General features: G+C 40.3%; 1 protein-coding gene across 4 annotated transcripts in view; it reads left to right on the plus strand.

The window, feature by feature from the left end:
- Positions 1–19079, plus strand: part of slc18a2 (solute carrier family 18 member 2) — a 97681-nt gene that overhangs the window by 50878 nt on the left and 27724 nt on the right. For all 4 annotated transcript variants that reach the window (XM_059947944.1, XM_059947942.1, XM_059947941.1 and 1 more), the window contains 7 exons: positions 670–1003; positions 5076–5134; positions 6416–6499; positions 6835–6927; positions 15917–16006; positions 16091–16134; positions 16484–16544. In XM_059947944.1, coding sequence (XP_059803927.1) covers positions 670–1003; positions 5076–5134; positions 6416–6499; positions 6835–6927; positions 15917–16006; positions 16091–16134; positions 16484–16544 — 765 coding nt within the window. The remainder of the gene's footprint in view (positions 1–669; positions 1004–5075; positions 5135–6415; positions 6500–6834; positions 6928–15916; positions 16007–16090; positions 16135–16483; positions 16545–19079) is intronic.

Here is a 19079-nt window from a genome sequence, read left to right on the forward strand (position 1 = left end):
TTCTAGTCATCACCAATCTCACAAAGTGTTTCATCACTGTAGATGTGAGTGCCACTGGACAATAGTCATTAAGTAGCCCATACTATTCTTCATAGGCATTGGTATAATTGTTGCCTTTTTGAAACAGGTGGGAGCTTCTGCCTGTAGCAGTGAGAGATTGAAAATGTCCTTGAATACTCCCGTCAGATGGTTGGTCAATTTTCAGAGCCTTATGACTGAAACCCAACCAATCCTCTGGACATGATGATCTACACCCTAGAATCCTAAACCAAGATCTTTCACCTTGACTTCTGGAAGAATCCTAGTACTCCTGAATTTCACAAATATATCTCAATAATTCAGAAAGAATGAGTAAAAAAATGGGAATTTTGTCTCAGTCTGACACATTATCAGTAAAATGTTGGACTCGATGATAAACTTATTTGTGTACATATCCTCTGCTGAAAGGACCAACATAAGTATTGGAAGGTTAGTCATTAATTATCAGTGTTTGTAACTGTTGCCATGATTCCCAATGGAAATTGGTGCAGACTCATGCCTTTTCTTAGGGTGGTAAAGATAATACCAAATGGAAGTAGAATCGAAGGACATGTATTTGGATTTTGTGTTCTTGACTGAATTTCAATACCAGAGAAATGATGTTGAGAATTGAATTTGATTGTCTTGCAGTGCCTATCATTCCCAGTTACTTGTACAATCTTCAACATCAGCCTCCAACGAAAAGTCCAACACAAAGCCCTGAAGCCATTTCAGCAACAAGATTTCAAAAAATATTTTCCTATTATGACAACTTGACAGTGGAAATGGGAAGAGATGGAGAGGCTGGGCTCAACACCACACAGCATGAAGTCATCAACACAACAACTGCTCTGCCTGCCAATGCAAGCTGCTTGAAAAATGACCAAGACCTGCTGAATGAGAATGTTGAAGTTGGCTTATTGTTTGCTTCCAAGGCCACTGTGCAGCTTGTAACCAATCCCTTCATTGGACCACTGACAAATAGGTGAGCCAATAGGCCGAGAGTCTTTATTATTTCATTTAGTGATACAGCGCAGAGTAGGCCTTCTAGCCCTTCGAACCATGCTGCCCCAACAAGCCTACAACCCCAATTAACACTAACCTAATCACGGCACAATTTACAATGGCCAATTAACCTACCCAGTACGACTTTGAACTGTGGGAGGAATCTGGAGCACACGGAGAAAACCATACATCCTGTGGGGAGGTCGTACAGCGACTACTTACGGAACGGTGGCGTTGAAGTTCGTGGTTCAGTTCCAGCACTGCCTGTAAGAGATTTGTTTATCCTTCTTATGAGTGTGTGGGTTTCTTCTGGCTGCTCCTGTTTTCTCCCAGGGTCCAAACATGTACCAGTTAGAAGGTTAGTTGGTCACTGTAAACTGTCCTATGATTAGGCTAGGGAAAAATAGGTGAGTTTCAGGGTAGTGCGGGTCATTGAGCTAGAAGGTCCTGTTTCACACTACAGTATACCTCAAAATAAATAAATAAATAAATTGTAAGAATTTTTGTCATTGATTAGTTTAGATAGAAGCATGTAGGAGCTATTGCAGAAAAACTGCCATTCAACACAACAGCACTGGTAATTTCCCTTCAATGCAATGCCTTTATTTATTTATTCAGAGCACCACATGGACCGGCTCTACGGGTCCAATGGGCCACACTGCCCAGTGACCCACAACAACCCATGCTTTAACCCTAGCCTAATCATGGGACAATTTATAATGAACATCTCACCTTCTAACCGGTAGGTCTTTGGCCTGTGGGAGGAAACCGGAGCAACTGGAGAAAACCAGGCATTCACAGGGAGGACGTAGACTCCTTACAGAGGGTGTCGGGATTAAACTCTGACCTCTAGTGCTCCAGCAACAAATGTCCCACCAGTTTCTACGTCGTCCCCGTGACTGCACGGATCCCCTTTGGATGCTCTGGTTTCCTCCCACAGTCCAGAGGCATACTCACTGGAAGTTAATTGGTCCTTGTAAATTGTCCCATGATTAGGCTCGGGTTAAATCAGGGACGGCTTGAAGGGCTGGAAGGGCCTGTTCTGAGTTGCATCTCAATAAATAAATAAAAATCTTGTACATATGCCAGTGATATTAAAGCTGATCCAGATGCGGATTCTGAAAGGTTTCATGTCCAAGCAGCAATTACGTTTTCTTCCACAGATGCTGCTTGAGTTGCTCTCAGTCTGCAACGTTTACTGTTTTAATTTCCGATTTCCACCATTCGTATCTTTGCTTTTGGATTTTCATTATTTAACATTAACCTGTGTGGGTTTCTTTGTCGTGTGAGTAAGTGTATCTGTGAGTATGTATGAAAGTGATAGATCAGATAGCATGTGAACATGGGTGTCTGTGCTCAGTGCAGAGTACTGAGCTAATGGAGTGAAGTGAGACATGTTCATGCTCACATTGAGTGACTTTATTAGTGAGTAAATACCAAGAATAATGAATATTGCATGTATGACAGAAAGAACAATATGTATGATGGTAGAGGAGTGTATGTGTAGTATACAGTATGTATCAAGAAGAGTGTGACATCAGTACAGAATAAACATGTGACATACAATGTGCAAATATAACTGAGACAGTACAGTAATACGATCATAACAAATACATATATACAGAATTACTAAAAAGAAATATGTTCAATAGCACAAAAAAAGTCACTTAGTACGTATGGTTGTGGAGACCTTTTTAAAAGCAGAAGGGTATGTATTTACATAGAACATAGAATAGTACAGCACATTACAGGCCCTTCGGCCCACAATGTTGTGCCAACACTTAGACCCTGCCTGCCATATAACCCCCACCTTAAATTCCTCCATATACCTGTCTAGTAGTCTCTTAAATTTCACTACTATATCTGCCTCCAGCACTAACTCAGGCAGTGCATTCCACGCACCAACCACTCTCTGAGTGAAAAACCGTCCTCTAATATCCCCCTTGAACTTCCCACCCCTTACCTAAAAGCCATGTCCTCTTGTATTGAGCAGTGGTGCCCTGGGGAAGAGGCGCTGGCTGTCCACTCTATCTATTCCTCTTAATATCTTGTCTATCATGTCTCCTCTCATCCTCCTTCTCTCCGAAGAGTAAAGCCCTAGCTCCCTTAATCTCTGATCATGATGCATACTCTCTAAACCAGGCAGCATCCTGGTAAATCTCCTCTGTACCCCTTCCAATGCTTCCACATCCTTCCTATAGTGAGGAGACCAGAACTGGACACAGTACTCCAAGTGTGGCCTAACTAGAGTTTTATAGAGCTGCATCATTACCTCATGACTCTTAAACTCTATCCCTCAACTTACAAAAGCTAACACCCCATAAGCTTTCTTAACTACGCTATCTACCTGTGAGGCAACTTCCAGGGATCTGTGGACATGTACCTGCAGATCCCTCTGCTCCTCCACACTTCCAAGTATCCTGCCATTTACTTTGTACTCTGCCTTGGAGTTTGTCCTTCCAAAGTGTACCACCTCACACTTCTCCGGGTTGAACTCCATCTGCCACTTCTCAGCCCACTTCTGCATCTTGTAAATGTCTGTCTGCAATCTTTGACATCCTCTACACTATCCACAACACCACCAAACTTTGTGTCATCTGCAATTCGCCAACCCACCCTTCTACCCTACATCCAGGTTGTTAATAAATATAATGAAAAGTAGAGGTCCCCAAAATGATCCTTGTGGGACACCACGAGTTACAACCCTCCAATCTGAATGTACTCCTTCCACCATGACCCTCTGTTTTCTGCAGGCAAGCCAATTTTGAATCCACCTGGCCAAACTTCAATGGATCCCGTGCCTTCTGACTTTCTGAAAAAAACTACCTTGTGGAACCTTGTCAAATGCCTTACTAAAATCCATGTAGATCACATCCACTGCACTACCCTCATCTATATGCCTGGTCACCTCTTCAAAGAACTCTATCAGGCTTGTTAGACATGATCTGCCCTTCACAAAGCCATGCTGACTGTCCCTGATCAGACCATGATTCTCTAAATGCCCATCGATTCTATCTCTAAGAATCTTTTCCAACAGCTTTCCCACCACAGACGTAAGGCTCACAGGTCTATAATTACTTGGACTATCCCTACTACCTTTTTCGAACAAGGGGACAACATTTGCCTCCCTCCAATCCTCTGCTACCATTCCCGTGGACAACGAGGACATAAAGATCCTAGCCAGAGGCTCAGCAATCTCTTCCCTCGCCTCGTGGAGCAGCCTGGGGAATATTCCGTCAGGCCCCCGGGACTTATCCATCCTAATATATTTTAGCAACTCCAACACCTCCTCTCCCTTAATATCAACATGCTCCAGAACATCAACCTCACTCATACTGTCTTCACCATCATCAAGTACCCTCTCATTGGTGAATACCGAAGAGAAAAGTATTCATTGAGGATGTCACTCACTTCCACAGCCTCCAGGCACATCATCCCACCTTTATCTCTAATCGGTCCTACCTTCACTCCTGTCATCCTTTTGTTCTTCACATGCCTTGGGGTTTTCCTTTACCCTACTTGCCTTCTCATACCCCCTTCTTGCTCTCCTCGGCCCCTTCTTAAGCTCCTTTCTTGCTACCCTATATTCCTCAATAGACCCATCTGATCCTTTCTTCCTAAACCTCATGTATGCTGCCTCCTTCCACCTGACTAGATTTTCCACTTCACTTGTCACCCATAGTTCCTTCACCTTACCATTAGTGTGCATGCAGATCTAGATGTGCGTATCAAAAACTGATATACTATGGGAAAGTGTGACATTCATTTGAAAAATAACTTAGTGACCTTTCCTGAACTGCTGATCCTAAATCACCATTTACAGATTAGATTTTCCACTAGCATACAATACCTGAATCTAATGATTGAAATACCAGTAGATTATTTTGCAAGTAATAGGGTAACACAAACAAGCTACACTGTTCAGCGTGAACACATAGCATCAAGTCACATAAAACTGACAGCTATGACTCATACATCTCTATGTCATTTTGGAAATTATTCTGTGTGCTGTTAAAGAATTGTTTAAAGTGAATGCCTTATTCTATTTGCAGGATAGGATATCAGCTCCCAATGTTTGCAGGGTTTATCATCATGTTTATTTCAACCGTTAGTAAGTATCTAAAGTTTTCTTCTTAACTAATGTATAATGGCTAACATATTTAGGATAATTGTCCATTTTACATTTTGTTGTGGGGGTAGGGGTGTTGCCCAGTGCTGCCCCTGGTGTTCACTCTGTGCTGCCCTCCACTGTTTACTTGGTGAAAGAATAAGCTGGACCCGGACAACTTGGGGCCATGGTCTCTATATATATATTTCTGTTTGTGACTATGTTTTACTGAAATTGTAACCTTATGTGCTATTTCTGCTGTGTGCAGTATGCTGTTGGTAGTGTTGTGCACCTTGGCCCCAGAGGAACACGTTTTCATTTGGCTATATTCATGTATGGTGAATGATAATTAAACTTGAAACCTGAAACTTGATGGAACCCTTCTAAAGTAGCTCAATTGATTTGCACCTTGTTAATGAAAATACTAGAAGCATAGAAATGTAGAAAGCCAACAGCACAATACAGACCCTTCAGCCCACAAAGCTGTGCCAAACTTGTCCTTACTTTAGAAATTACCTAGGGTTACCCATAGTCCTCTATTTTTCTAAGCTCCATGTACTTATTCAGGTGTCTCTTAAAAGACCCTATCATATCTGCCTCCACCACCATCACCGGCAGCCCATTCCACACACTCACCACTCTCTGTGTAAAAGAAACTTACTTACCCCTGACATCTCCTCTGTATCTTCTTCCAAGCACCTTAAAACTGTGTCCTCTTGTGCTAGCCATTTCAGCCCTGGGAAAAAGCCTCTGACTATCCACACAATCAATGCCTCTCATCATCTTATACACCTCTATCAGGTCACCTCTCATCCTCCGTCGCTCCAAGGAGAAAAGGCCAAGTTCACTCAACCTATTCCCATAAGGCATGCTCCCCAATCCAGGCAGCATCCTTGTAAATCTCCTCTACACCCTTTCTATGGTTTCCACATCCTTCCTGTAGTGAGGTGACCAGAACTGAGCACAGTACTCCAAGTGGGGTCTGACCAGGGTCCTAAATAGCTGCAACATTACCTCTCAGCTCTTTAACTCAATCCCACGGTTGATAATTAAGATCTCACGGTTAACATTAGTTTTTTTTTTGTCACGTGTACATCAAAATATCGAAGCATACAGTGAAATGGTTTGTTCCGTGTCACATCAAATCAGCGAGGATTGCGCTGTGCAAGTGTTGCTACACATCCAGTGCTAACATAGCATGTTCACAATTTACTGAATTGGGCATCTTTGAAATGCGATATTCACGTTATTTGATAACATGCTAACCTCTCTTTTTGTCCACAGTGTTTGCCTTCTCAAAGAGCTATGTGCTGCTCTTCTTGGCCCGATCTCTGCAGGGGATAGGCTCTTCCTGCTCCTCTGTGGCAGGTAAGGGCAATTGCAAGAGTGCCAGTAAAATAACATGAAGGACAAGCAAAAGAGATGTTTTGTCAATGATCTTCACCTGAAAACTACCTGTAATTAAACATTAAATGGTGCAATCCTGCATAAATAATTTTCTATTGACGTGTGCAGTGCTTGGCAGGGTAAGAAACTTCCATTGTTTTCCTCTTGAAGTTCCATTTTTATTTTAAAACTGAAGTATGTTAACATAGAGTAAATTTGTATTGCTAAAATAAGGACACATTTTATACCCCTCGAAGTCTTATTGTAGCTTACACATTCAAGTTCAGCATGATGTGAAACTTTCTTTTTTCTTATAGGTATGGGAATGCTGGCCAGCGTTTACACTAATGATGAAGAGAGGGGTAATGCAATGGGAATTGCATTAGGAGGCCTGGCTATGGGAGTTTTGGGTCAGTACCCTTTATGAAGTGCTCACTTATTTTAAGAATTAAAGGGCACCATGGTAGCGTAGCAGTTAGCATGTCTATGACGGCTTTGTGGGGGGAAGGGGGGTTCCGGAGTTCGGAGCTCAGTTCCTGCGGCATTCTGTAAGATGTATCTGTCTGTCTTACCCATGGAATGTGTGGGTTCTCTCCAGGTTCCCCGGTTACCGTCCACACTCCAGAGACATATTAGGTAGGTTAATTGGTCATTGTAAACTTTCCCGTGATTTACAGTTAATTGTGATTGTGGGGTTGCTGGGGTGGTGTTGCTCGATGGGTGGGAAGGGTCTGTCCTGCATCGCTAAATAAGTAAACAAGTAAATAAATAAATAAGAGTTCCATTTGCAGGCAATGTCACCTTAGTAAGAATAACATAGGTTGATGGCTGGATTACAGAATTCCTTTTTCACAATGAAAGCAATTCTAGAAAAGCATTCTAAAGCAAAAATATGGTGCTTTTATGTTGAAATACCTATGCTGATCACTAATCAGTAATGAAAACCAGGACAAATGATCTTTGATAATCCAGGGTGTTAGAAGAAAATGCTGGAAATACTCCATAGGTCAGTCAGAATCTGTGGAAAAGGAAACAGATTTAAACCTACAGTTTTTTTTGTATTAGGATGAATTCTGAGTTCATCTGTGATTTTTTTATTATGCATATTCTTCCCTATTTAAACCCTCTGATTTATTGTATTGGTAATGATTTTGAAGTCCAGAAATCTGTGCCCATCTTAAATTCCCTTTTAGAAGGTAATGGTGAATGTATTGATTGTTCACACATCCCGATAGTGTCACAACGATGATATCATGATTATCATTTCCTTTATCTTGTTTGTCCTTTCCAGGACTTAAGAATTGTGACATTTCCTCCTTTCTCCTGGGTTCCATCTTCCTCTGAGTTTGGGAAATTCAATCTGGTTTCACTAAGCTATTACTTTATGAACTTGAAAAAATTCCTCTTGTCAATCATGATTCTTGGTTTTTTTTAAAAAAAGCATAGACTTCACCAAAGTAACATACACGAAGTGCTGGAGGAACTCTGCAGGTCAGGCAGTATCTATGGAACTGAATGAACTGTTGATGTTTCAGGTCAAGACCCTTCAGGCCTGAAGAAGGATAATTCTGCTGAAGGATCTTGGCCTAAAATTATTCAATTCAAAGATGCTGCTTGATGCGCTGAGCTCCTCCAGCATTTTGTGTGTGTTGCTTTGGATTTTTTCCTGCTTCTGAATTTCACTACTTATATTTCAAGATGACTGAATGGCAGTGCACACAGAACTGCTCTGACTGAGTCTAGCACAAGATTGAAACAGATGAATGTTATGACTTTGGCAGTTGCTTCTTAAGGCTTGAAGAATGTTATTGTTAGCGAGCTTCATAGTCTCAGAACAGAATATTATTAGCGAGATCAAAACTCATGTATTCTCTGTTCTTGGTTCTTGTCTTCCTGCTGATTTAGTTAAATTTAATAAACAAATATCTAATCCTGTTATTAAACATACATTACAAATTTGGTTTCAATTTCGTAAGTTTTTTACTTTGAAAAACTTTGTTCTTGATAGCCCTATCTTATTTAATTTCTTTTTCAAACCCTCTTGGACAGATCAAGCTTTTAACATATGGAAAAGGAAAGGTATAAAATGTTTTCGTGATCTCTTTTTTGAAGATACTTTGATGTCATTTGACCAACTTTCCAACAAATTTGAATTACCTAAATCTAATTTTTTCAGATATTTACAAATTAGAAATTTCTTACATAAAGTTTTACCATCTTTTCCTAATTCAACTTTGGTGGACTTTACAGATTTGATTTTTACCTTAAATCCTTGTCAGAAGGGATTAGTAGCTTTTATTTATAATATGATTATGAAGATACAACCAGAAATATCAATTAGAATTAAACAAGAATGGGAAAAAGAACTTCGATATAATATATCAACAGATAAATGGGAAAAAAATTTGCAAATGGTTAATTCTTCTTCTATATGTGCTAAACATGCTTTAATACAATTTAAAATTGTACATAGAGCTCATATGTCTAAAGATAAACTTGCTCGATTCTACTCTCATATTAACCCTTAATGTGACAGATGTCATTCAGAAGTGGCCTCATTGACCCATATGTTTTGGTCATGTCCCACTTTACATAATTACTGGAAGGACATATTTACTACTATTTCCTCAATTTGGAATATAGATTTACAACCTCATTTTATTACTGCAATTTTTGGCATACCAAATGAAGATGGTAATCAGTTTTCCCCTTCAATCAGACGAATGATTGCTTTTGTAACATTAATGGCCAGAAGGTCTATATTACAGAATTGGAAAGAAGTAAATCCTCCTACCACGTTTCAATGGCTTTCTCAAACTATTTCTTATCTGAGCCTGGAAAAAATTAGAAGTACTATTTTTGACTCATCAATTAAATTTGAAGAAACTTGGAGACCGTTTATTCGACATTTTCATATGAATTAACTTGGCCTTTTCCAGACCTTCTTTCTGCTTATTCATGTTCAGGTATGGAGTTCCGGAGTTTGTTGACACTATCATATACTTGTAAACTATTATTATTGCCCATGTTAGTTTAGTTTAGTGTTTTATTTTTCTTAATATATACTTTTTTTCACATATTTTCAATTTTTTTTTCTCTCTTTTAATGGTTATTTTTGTTTTTTTTCATATATAATCATATGGACTTGATTGATTAAGGTATTTTCTTCTGTTGATGTTTAATAGGATATTGTTATCTTATTATCAATGTGATTTCAAGTCTATTGTATTCATAATTTACTCATTATTATGTTATGTTTTTTTGTGTATATATGAAAATCAATAAAAAGATTGAAAGAGAGAAAACTCATGTAGTTGAACTGAAATAAAATATATTCCTTTGCTTTTTTGAGTACATTGTTCAAAAAAGTTTATTGAGAATTGCAGCAGCTTAATGCCAGTTTTGAAATCTGCTCTCTTATTATTGTGGCCATCAGGAAAAAGGTGCAGGACCCTCAAGACCCACAGCACCAGGTTCAGGAACCGTTATTACCCCTCAATCATCAGGCTCCTGAACCTAAGGGGATAACTTCACTCAACTTCATTTGCCTTTCACTGAACTGTTCCCACAACCTATCGATTCACTTTCAAAGACTCTTCATCTCACGTTCTGCATTTGTAATGCTTATTTATTTATTATTATCCTCATTAATTTTTCTTTCTTTTTGTATTTACACAGTTTGTCTTTTTCACATTGTTTGTCCGTCCTGTTGGGTGTGGTCTTTCTTGATTCTATTGTGTTTCTTGGATTTATTGAGTATGCCCGCAAGAAAATGAATCTCAGGGTTTTATATGGTGACCTATATGTACTTTGATAATCAATTTATTTTGAACTTTGGACTTTTGCAGGACTCAGAATGTGGTTGTGCAATTAATTTGCCCAGGCAGATTCAAAAATCTTTAAATAGTTCAAAGTAATTTGATTATCAATGTACAGGTGTGTGTGTATATATATATATATATATATATATATATATATATATATATATATATATATATAGCATCATTTACTACTCCCAGATTAATTTTCTTGTGGGCATTCAAAGTAGATACAACTAGGTACAATGGAGTCAGTGAAAAAAGCTACACACAAAGACTGACAAACAACCAATTTGTAAAAAAGAAACCGTGCAATACAAAATAACAAGAAAATATATTAATAACATGAGTGATGGAGTCCTTGAAAGTGAGTCCATAAGTGGTGGTGCCAGTTTTGTGTTGAGATGAGTGAAGTTATCCCCTCTTGTTCAGGATCCTCATAATTGAGGGGTAATAACTGTTCCCAAATCTGGTGGTGTGAGTCTTGAGGGTCCTGTACCTTCTTCCTGATGGCAGCAGAGAGAAGAGAGCCTGTCTTGAATGCTGGATCTTAGATACAGGTCTAATGGCATTAGGAAGCAAGTAAGGTAAGAAAGAAATGTTAGTCTGCAGTCAGTCGTGTCCGAAAGCTGATTAGGCATGCCAGTGCACACTGTTATGGTTGAAAAGACTGAAATGATATTTCTACTGAGAGCTAAGAGTAAAAAAATAACAAAGTTCAATATATTTCTGATTATATTATATGCAGCAATGAGTAGTCTTCTTTGAAATAAAGTAAATCAAAGATTGATTGGTTATAACTAGTGCTATTTTGTACCAACTTCCCTTGTCACAATACTGCTCTTTTTATCAATTACTCTCATCACCATTGGTTGGGAAATGTTGAACAAACTAATTGATGCAACATCAATAACTCACTCTGAGACGTAAAGGCGAGATATCGGCTTTTATTGACTAGAAGAAGGAACAAGCAGTGGTTGACCACCTTACCTATATCCTGGAGACTGAGAGGCCGGGCTCAGACCTCAATCACCTTTATACCGGGGTCTGTGGGAGGAGCCACAGGAGCAGTCAGCAGTGTTGGGGGGGGGGGGTGTCCAGACAGGTATATGTAGTTCACCACACTAATTTTGTAAGATGTCTCGAACATTTAATTTGCGATTGCAAGACTCTGTTGGGCAGTGATTATATAAATTGCCGCAGGCCTGCTACTCATGTCTGGTGGAGGGACAGTTGACATGGGAGCTGAGTAGCCTCAGTTGTTGTGAGAACTAGGCCTCAAGCCTCAGGCTTGCCTGCTGCTGCAGACCAGGTGACACACATGGAAGCACAACAGCGTGGTTGAGCTCGGCTGGGGCCTGGCCTGGCCCTTAGGTGCTGCTCTCATGTGTTTGAGCATTGGAATGACAGGCTGGATTGCGTGCGTCTGTCGCTGCAAGGAGACTGTACAACTGATTGCTGGACATTGTCACTTAGGGTCTTTGACTATATATGGTTTTTCGAGCGAATATGTTTCTTTGATTGATATTTGAATTATGTTACTCACCATTTCTGAATGTTTGCTTGCTATTTTGAATGTTTTGCACCTTGGCCCTAGAGGAGCATGGACTCATTCAGCTGTATCTACAGTGCCTATAAAAAGTATTTGCTCCCCCCCTTCCCGGAAGTTCTCATGTTTTATTGTTTTACAACATTGAATCACAATAGATTTAATTTGGCTTTTTTTGACACTGATCAACAGAAAAAGACTCATGTCAAAGTGAGAATAGATTTCTATAAAGTGATCTAAATTCATTACAAATATAAAGCACAAAATAATTGATTGCATAAGTATTCACCCATTTGCCCCTCCCCCCTTAATATGACACAACAAATTATCACTGGTGCAGTCAAATGGTTTTAGACATCACATAATTAGTTAAATGGAGATCTATTTTTTGGAGGCTTGTGTGCGGTCAAGGTGTTTCAATTGATTGTAGTAAAAATACACCCTATCTGGAAGGTCCAACTGCTGGTGAGTCAGTATCCTGGCAAAAACTTCACCATGAAGACAAAAGAACATTTCAAGCAACTCGGGAAAGATGGTGACTCTGAAAAGCACAAGTCAGGAGATGGACTCAAGAACATTTCCAAGTCACTGAATATCCCTTGGAGTACAGTTAAGTCAATCATTAAGTCTTTTCTAAACACAAAGTACTCTGCAGATGCCGGGGTCAAAGCAACACGCACAACATGTTTGAGGAACTCAGCAGGTCGGGCAGCATCTGTGAAAATGAGCAGTCAACGTTTCGGGCCGAGACCCTTCGTCAGGACTGAAGGAGGAGGGGGCAGGGGCCCTATATAGAAGGTGGGGGGAGGGTGGAAAACCAATCAGAGGAAAGATCAAGGGGTGGGGGAGGGGAAGCAGGGAGGGGATAGGCAGGAGAGGTGAAGAAGGAATGTAAGGGGAAAGCACTATGGGTAGTAGAAGAAGGCAGAATCATGAGAGAGGTGATAGGCAGCTGGAGGAGGAGGCAGAGTGAAAGTGGGATGGGGGAAGGGAGAGAGAGGGAATTACTGGAAGTTGGAGAATTCAATGTTCATACCAAGGGGCTGGGGACTACCTAGGTGGTATATGAGGTGTTGCTCCTCCAACCTGAGTTTGGCCTCATCGCGGCAGTAGAGGAGGCCGTGTATGGACATATCCGAATGGGAATGTGAAGCAGAGTTGAAGCGGATGGCAACCGGGAGATCCTGTGTGTTGTGGCAGACGGAGCGGAGGTGCTCGACGACGTGGTCCCCCAATCTGCGTCGGGTCTCGCCACACCGGGCACACCAGACGCAATAGATGACCCCAGCAGACTCACAAGTGAAGTGTTGCCTCACCTGGAAGGACTGTTTGTGGCCCTGAATGGTGGTAAGAGAGGAGGTGTACGGACAGGTGTAGCACTTGCGTCCACCACAACAGACAGGATCTCCCGGTTGCCACCCACTTCAACTCTGCTTCACATTCCCATTCAGATATGTCCATACATGGCCTCCTCTATTGCCATGATGAGGCCAAACTCAGGTTGGAGGAGCAACACCTCATATACCGTCTGGGTAGTCTCCAGCCCCTTGGTATGAACATCGAATTCTCCAACTTCTGGTAATTCCCTCTCTCTCCCTTCCCCCATCCCACTTTCACTCTGCCTCCTCTTTCAGCTGCCTATCATCTCTCTCATGATTCTGCCTTCTTCTACTATGCATAGTGCTTCCCCTTACATTCCTTCTTCACCTCTCCTGCCCATCCCTTCCCTGCATCCCCTCCCCCACCCCTTGATCTTTCCTCTGATTGGTTTTCCATCCTCCCCCCACCTTCTTTATGGGGCCACTGCCCCCTCCCTCTTCAGTCCTGATGAAGGGTCTCGGCCCGAAACGTTGACTGCTCGTTTTCACAGATGCTGCCCGACCTGCTGAGTTCATCCAGCATGTTGTACATGTTGATTAAGTCTTTTTTGTTGATCAGTGTCAAAAAAAACAAATTAAATCCCCTGTGATTCAATGCTGTAAAACAATAAAACATGAAAACTTCCAAGAGGTGTGAATACTTTTTATAAACACTGTATGTATGGTGGAATGATTATTAAACTTGATTTGATTTGATTTGCAGCCAATTTAAATTTTTAAAGAAATGCTGATTTCAAAATGTATTAACTCAAAAGAGTGGGTGAATCCAGTATCTCAAATGCACAGGGGAAAATTACATGTTGTGAGTACAATAAATACTTAATGAATTTTAATTATGCCTTTCAGATTCATAAATGCTTCACAAATTTTCCATTTTATTAGTAAATGAAGCATCCAACACAGAATGCATTCTATCTGAAATGTTGTGAATTCCAAGGGTGGAAATATTACAAATTATGTACTTTGACTCAATTTCAGCATTTGCATTTCCAGCCCAGGCAGTATGGAGTTAGATGCAAAATGCCAGATTTTAGGATTCATTGTCACAAGATTACATAAAATGTCGGTTTATTCTAGTTGGGTGTCACGGTAGCATACCAGTCAGCATAATGTTTTACAGTGCCAGTGACCAGGGTTCAATTGCTGCTGCTGTCTGTAAGGAGTCTGTACATTCTCCCTGTGAGCCTGTGGGTTTCCTCCGCGTGCTCCAGTTTCCTCCCACGGTCCCAAGGTGTACAGGTTAGTCTGGTAATTGGACACTTGGGCGGCATTGACCTGTTGGGTTGGAACAGCCTTTTACTGTGCTGTATCACTGAATAAATAAATAAATGAACATTTAGATAGATAGATGAATGAATGAATAAATAAATAAAGTGCCAGGTAAGCCACTGATTTCCCCTCTTCATACAGTATTTCTCATTAAAAATGATATTTTTTCCATCTGTTACTTTGAAGTAGAACTTTTGTGAAGAAATACATGATTGTGAATGTAATAAAAGCTATTTTTAGTAGAACAGAAGATGATCTCTATCATGTTAGCTAATCTCAGGTAGATGCAGTAATATTGCTGCATTTGCTTTTCATACAGAGTTATGGAGCTGGGGGCACAGCCACCAGAGGCCAAGGCAAATCATTACTGCCGTCTTTCTGGCCTACTGACTTGTTTGTCTGGCTGGTAATTCTAACATTGTCTCAGAAGGCCTTTGACAAGGTGCTACACATGAGGCTGCTTGCAAGATAAGAACCCATGGAATTACAGAAGAGATACCAGTGTAGATAGAGCATTGACTGACTAGCAGGAGGCAGAAAGTGGGAACAAAGGGAACCTATTCTGATTGGCTGCCAGTGATTGTGGTTTTCCTCAAATGTTGGTGTGGGACCACTTCTTTTCATTTTATAGTATGTCAATGGTTTCGATGGCGTTGTGGCCAAGTTTGCACAAGATGTGAAGATCGGTGGAGGGCCAGCTCGTGTTGAGGAAGCAGAGAGCCTGCTTCGCCAGATTTGGAGAATGAGTAAAGAAGTGGAAGATGGAATTACATTGTTTAGTACACAATCCAGACAGATAATTTTGAACATGAATACACTGAGTTAGTACAGAAGAAATGGCAATAACAGAATGCAGAATAAAGTGTTACAGTTACGGAGAAAGTGCAGTGCAGGCAGACAGTAAGGAGCGAGGGTCATGGCGAGGGAGATCAAGAGTGCAAGTAGACTAAGAGTACAGCTTTATTGTGCAAGCAGTCTGTTCTAGAGGATAGAAGCAGTCCTTTAGCCGGGTGGGATATGCTTTCAAGCTTTTGCATCTTCTCCCTAATGAAGGGGTGAGAGAAGGGAAAATGTCTATCTATCTACCTATCTATCTATTTATTTAGTGAGATGCAGCATGGAATAGTCACTTTGACCCATGCCATCCAGCAACCCCTGGTTTAACCCTAGACTAATCATGGGACAATTCTTTTACAATGACCAGTTATCTACCTGTATGTCTTTGGATTGTGGGAGGAAAGCAGAGGACCCAGAGAAAACCCACGTATTCCATGGGGAGGATGTACAAACTCCTTACAGAAGACATCAGAACTGACATCTCGAGCTGTAATGTACATTTGTCACTTCAGCATTGAAACATCCTGTGCAATTTGCTCCGTTGCAGTGGGCCCACCCTTTGGCAGTGTGATGTTTGAATTTGTGGGGAAGACAGCCCCATTCCTTTTCCTGGCGGCACTCGTACTGCTGGATGGAGGTGAGTAGAGGAAACGGTGATGGAAGGGATTCAGCTGTTTCAACTGGGTGGCTGCAGACGTGACATTCTTGTCATCTTTTTCAGCCCTGCAGCTCTTCATCCTCCAGCCCTCCAAACCACAACCAGAAGTAAGCATCTCCATGTGTCTGTGCTTGCTGTCTTACGTGAGCGAGGTGTGCCTTGTGTGGTGTGTAACTGGTGGCGCTGTGTGTTGCACCTTGGTCCCGAGGAACACTCTTTTATGGCTGTATTCCCGGGTACTCATGTACGGTTCAATGGCAATTGAACTTGAACTTGAGAGGAGCGGGCTGAAGTAACGCTCTTTCGTTTGGCTATATTCATTGATGTTCCTGTACGGTTGAATGAGAGTCGTGAACTATTTGAAATTGAGCATACACTTTATCAACAGTAAAGAATTCTGTTTCTTAATGCATCCATAATTCTTTAAAAACTTGTCATCTGTTTGTTCTGTTCCAGAGTCAAAAGGGGAGCTCATTGATTACACTTTTACGTGACCCTTACATATTGATTGCTGCAGGTATTTCAGGAATAAATACATTTATGTACAAGTAAATCTCGGAATCAACCAGAATCCTGTTTAACTGGCATATGTCGTGAAATTAGTTGTTTTATGGCAACAATACAATGTATTTCAAAATGATCAAAAAGTTCTAAATTACAATACAATAAAAAGTGTATAAAATCTATTTTAATTAGATATGTAGTGCAGAATGGGGAAAATATGCTGAGGTAGTGTTCGTACATCGAGTGTGTGTCTTCAAATCAGCATAAGTATATAAGCTAATATTATGCATTTTATACAGTATTTACGTTTATTGTGTTTTTTGATCCAGAGTTACAATCATTTTGTCTCCTTTACATTCGTGTTTTGAAGAACAGCAATAAAGAATCCCAAATCTTGAATGCTATCTTCTTATCCCAAAGTCCAACAATTTGCAAGTTGCACCTTGGAAATAAGTTTTTGGGCACCATGGTAGTATAGCGGTTAGCTCAATGCTATTACAGCTCAAGGCGTGAGAGTTCAGAGTTCAACTCCAACCTCATCTGTACATCCTCCCCATGGAATGTGTGGGTTTCCCCCTGGTACTCTCGTTTCCCCCGACAGTCCAAAGACGTACCGGCCAGTGGGTTAACTGGTCATTGTAAATTGTCCGGTGATTAGGCGCAGGTTAAATTGGGGGTTGCTGGGCAGTGCAGCTTGAAGGGCCAGAAGGCCTGTTCCACATGGTAGCTATAAATAAATAAATAAATCTGCTCGTCGGAGGTGGTCAAAAACAACCAACTCCAAGTGGAACAAAGTTTTTTTAGGGGAAAATTAGAAAGATAGCTGAAAACTATATTTGCTTTAGACAGAAATAAGTAAGACAGAAAGGGGTTTAGAGTCATTGAGCAATGCGACATGAATTCAGCCCTTCAGCCCACCGGCCCATGCCAACAATGGCGCCTATCCCGTTAATCCCAATATCCTGTGTCCAGCCATATTTGTCTAAGCCCTGCCCCGCCATGTACCTATCACAGCTTCCTACGTCATACTATTATACCTGCCTCAAACACTTCCTTCGGCAGCTCATCATATTGACAATTTTATTTCAAAATAAAATTGGTTTTCGTTAATTCCATTTTATTTTTTCAGATATTCATGTAATTGGCATGTCACTGCAAAGCCATAATTTATTGCTGCCTCCTAACTGCACCTGAACTGGATGACTTGACAGGCAATTTCAGGGCACAGCCATATTGGGATTCAGCCATTTTGCTTTGGGTCTGTGTTACATACAGGCCAGACAAGATAAATGTGTTGACTGTCTTCTCTAGTGAACTGCTCAAACTTTCATAATAATCTAGTATATGTATGGTTATAATTAGCACTTTAATTAGAATCAGAATCAAAATTAGGTTTAATATCACTAGTATATGTTGTGAAATTTGTTATTTAGCAGCAGCAGCAGTACATTGCAATTATGTTAAGTTTTGTAACATTAAACTAATTGGAAGAAAAACAAAGGAGTTGGAAGATAACTTGTGTGCTTGTTTTTACTTTAAGCAAGATGTACATGTATGACATGGAGGTGTAATGATATACACCATTCAAATTTCGTACATCTAACTATAATGAATTATTTAAACAACGGAGAATGTTTACTCAAATAATGTATTTACTATGTTACTGAAATGTGAGATGCACAATACAAGATCTAATAATACAAGCATTATAAATTACATTAAGAAGAAATAAGTAACCTCCATAACCTCCATCCAAATAAATAAGGATAATAAAAGTGAGGTTTAGGAAAAGACAGTTTAACTCATATGAAAATGTTGAATAAATGGTCTCCAAGTTTCTTCAAATTTAACTGAAGGATCAAAAACAACACTTCTAATTTTTTCTAAGCTCAAACAAGAGATAGTTTGAGAAAACCACTGAAATATAGTTGAAGGATTAATTTCTTTCCAGTTCAATAAAATAGATCTTCTAGCCATTAATGTAACAAATGCAATCATTCATCGAGATGAAGAGGATATGCTCCTATATCTTATGGTCTTATCATTATGAGCAACAGCACTAATTTCCATGTTTTCTGAGAACTTCCTAATCATTTCTCTTACATGTACATAACGTTACTTTCTAAAAATACCTTCTGCCTCCTGTTACAAACCAGTTTTGAATCCAATTTGCCAACCCCTTTTGGGTTCTAACTCTTTGGACCAGTTTTCCACTGTGCAAAATGCCTATTAAAGTCTCCATCAAATATATCAACTACATTACCTTCATCAATCTGTTCTGATACCTCTGGGGGAAGATTTGATCAAACTAAGGCTTTGCTTTCCAGAGCAACTGCACCTGCTATGCTAATTCTCTTGTCAGTCCTGTTTTTCTTTTCAAAGGTAAATTTCTGTACTCTCAGCCTGTAAGATTTATTTATTTATTCAGCGACACAGTGTGGAACGGGCCCTTCTGCCTAGCAACCACGATTTAACCGTAGCCTAATCACGGCACAACTTACAATGAGCAGTTAACCTACCTGGCACATCTTTGGCCTGTGGAGGAGAC

This window comes from Hypanus sabinus, chromosome 22 (genome assembly GCF_030144855.1).
Source record: "Hypanus sabinus isolate sHypSab1 chromosome 22, sHypSab1.hap1, whole genome shotgun sequence".
In the NCBI taxonomy this organism is placed as follows: Eukaryota; Metazoa; Chordata; class Chondrichthyes; order Myliobatiformes; family Dasyatidae; genus Hypanus; species Hypanus sabinus.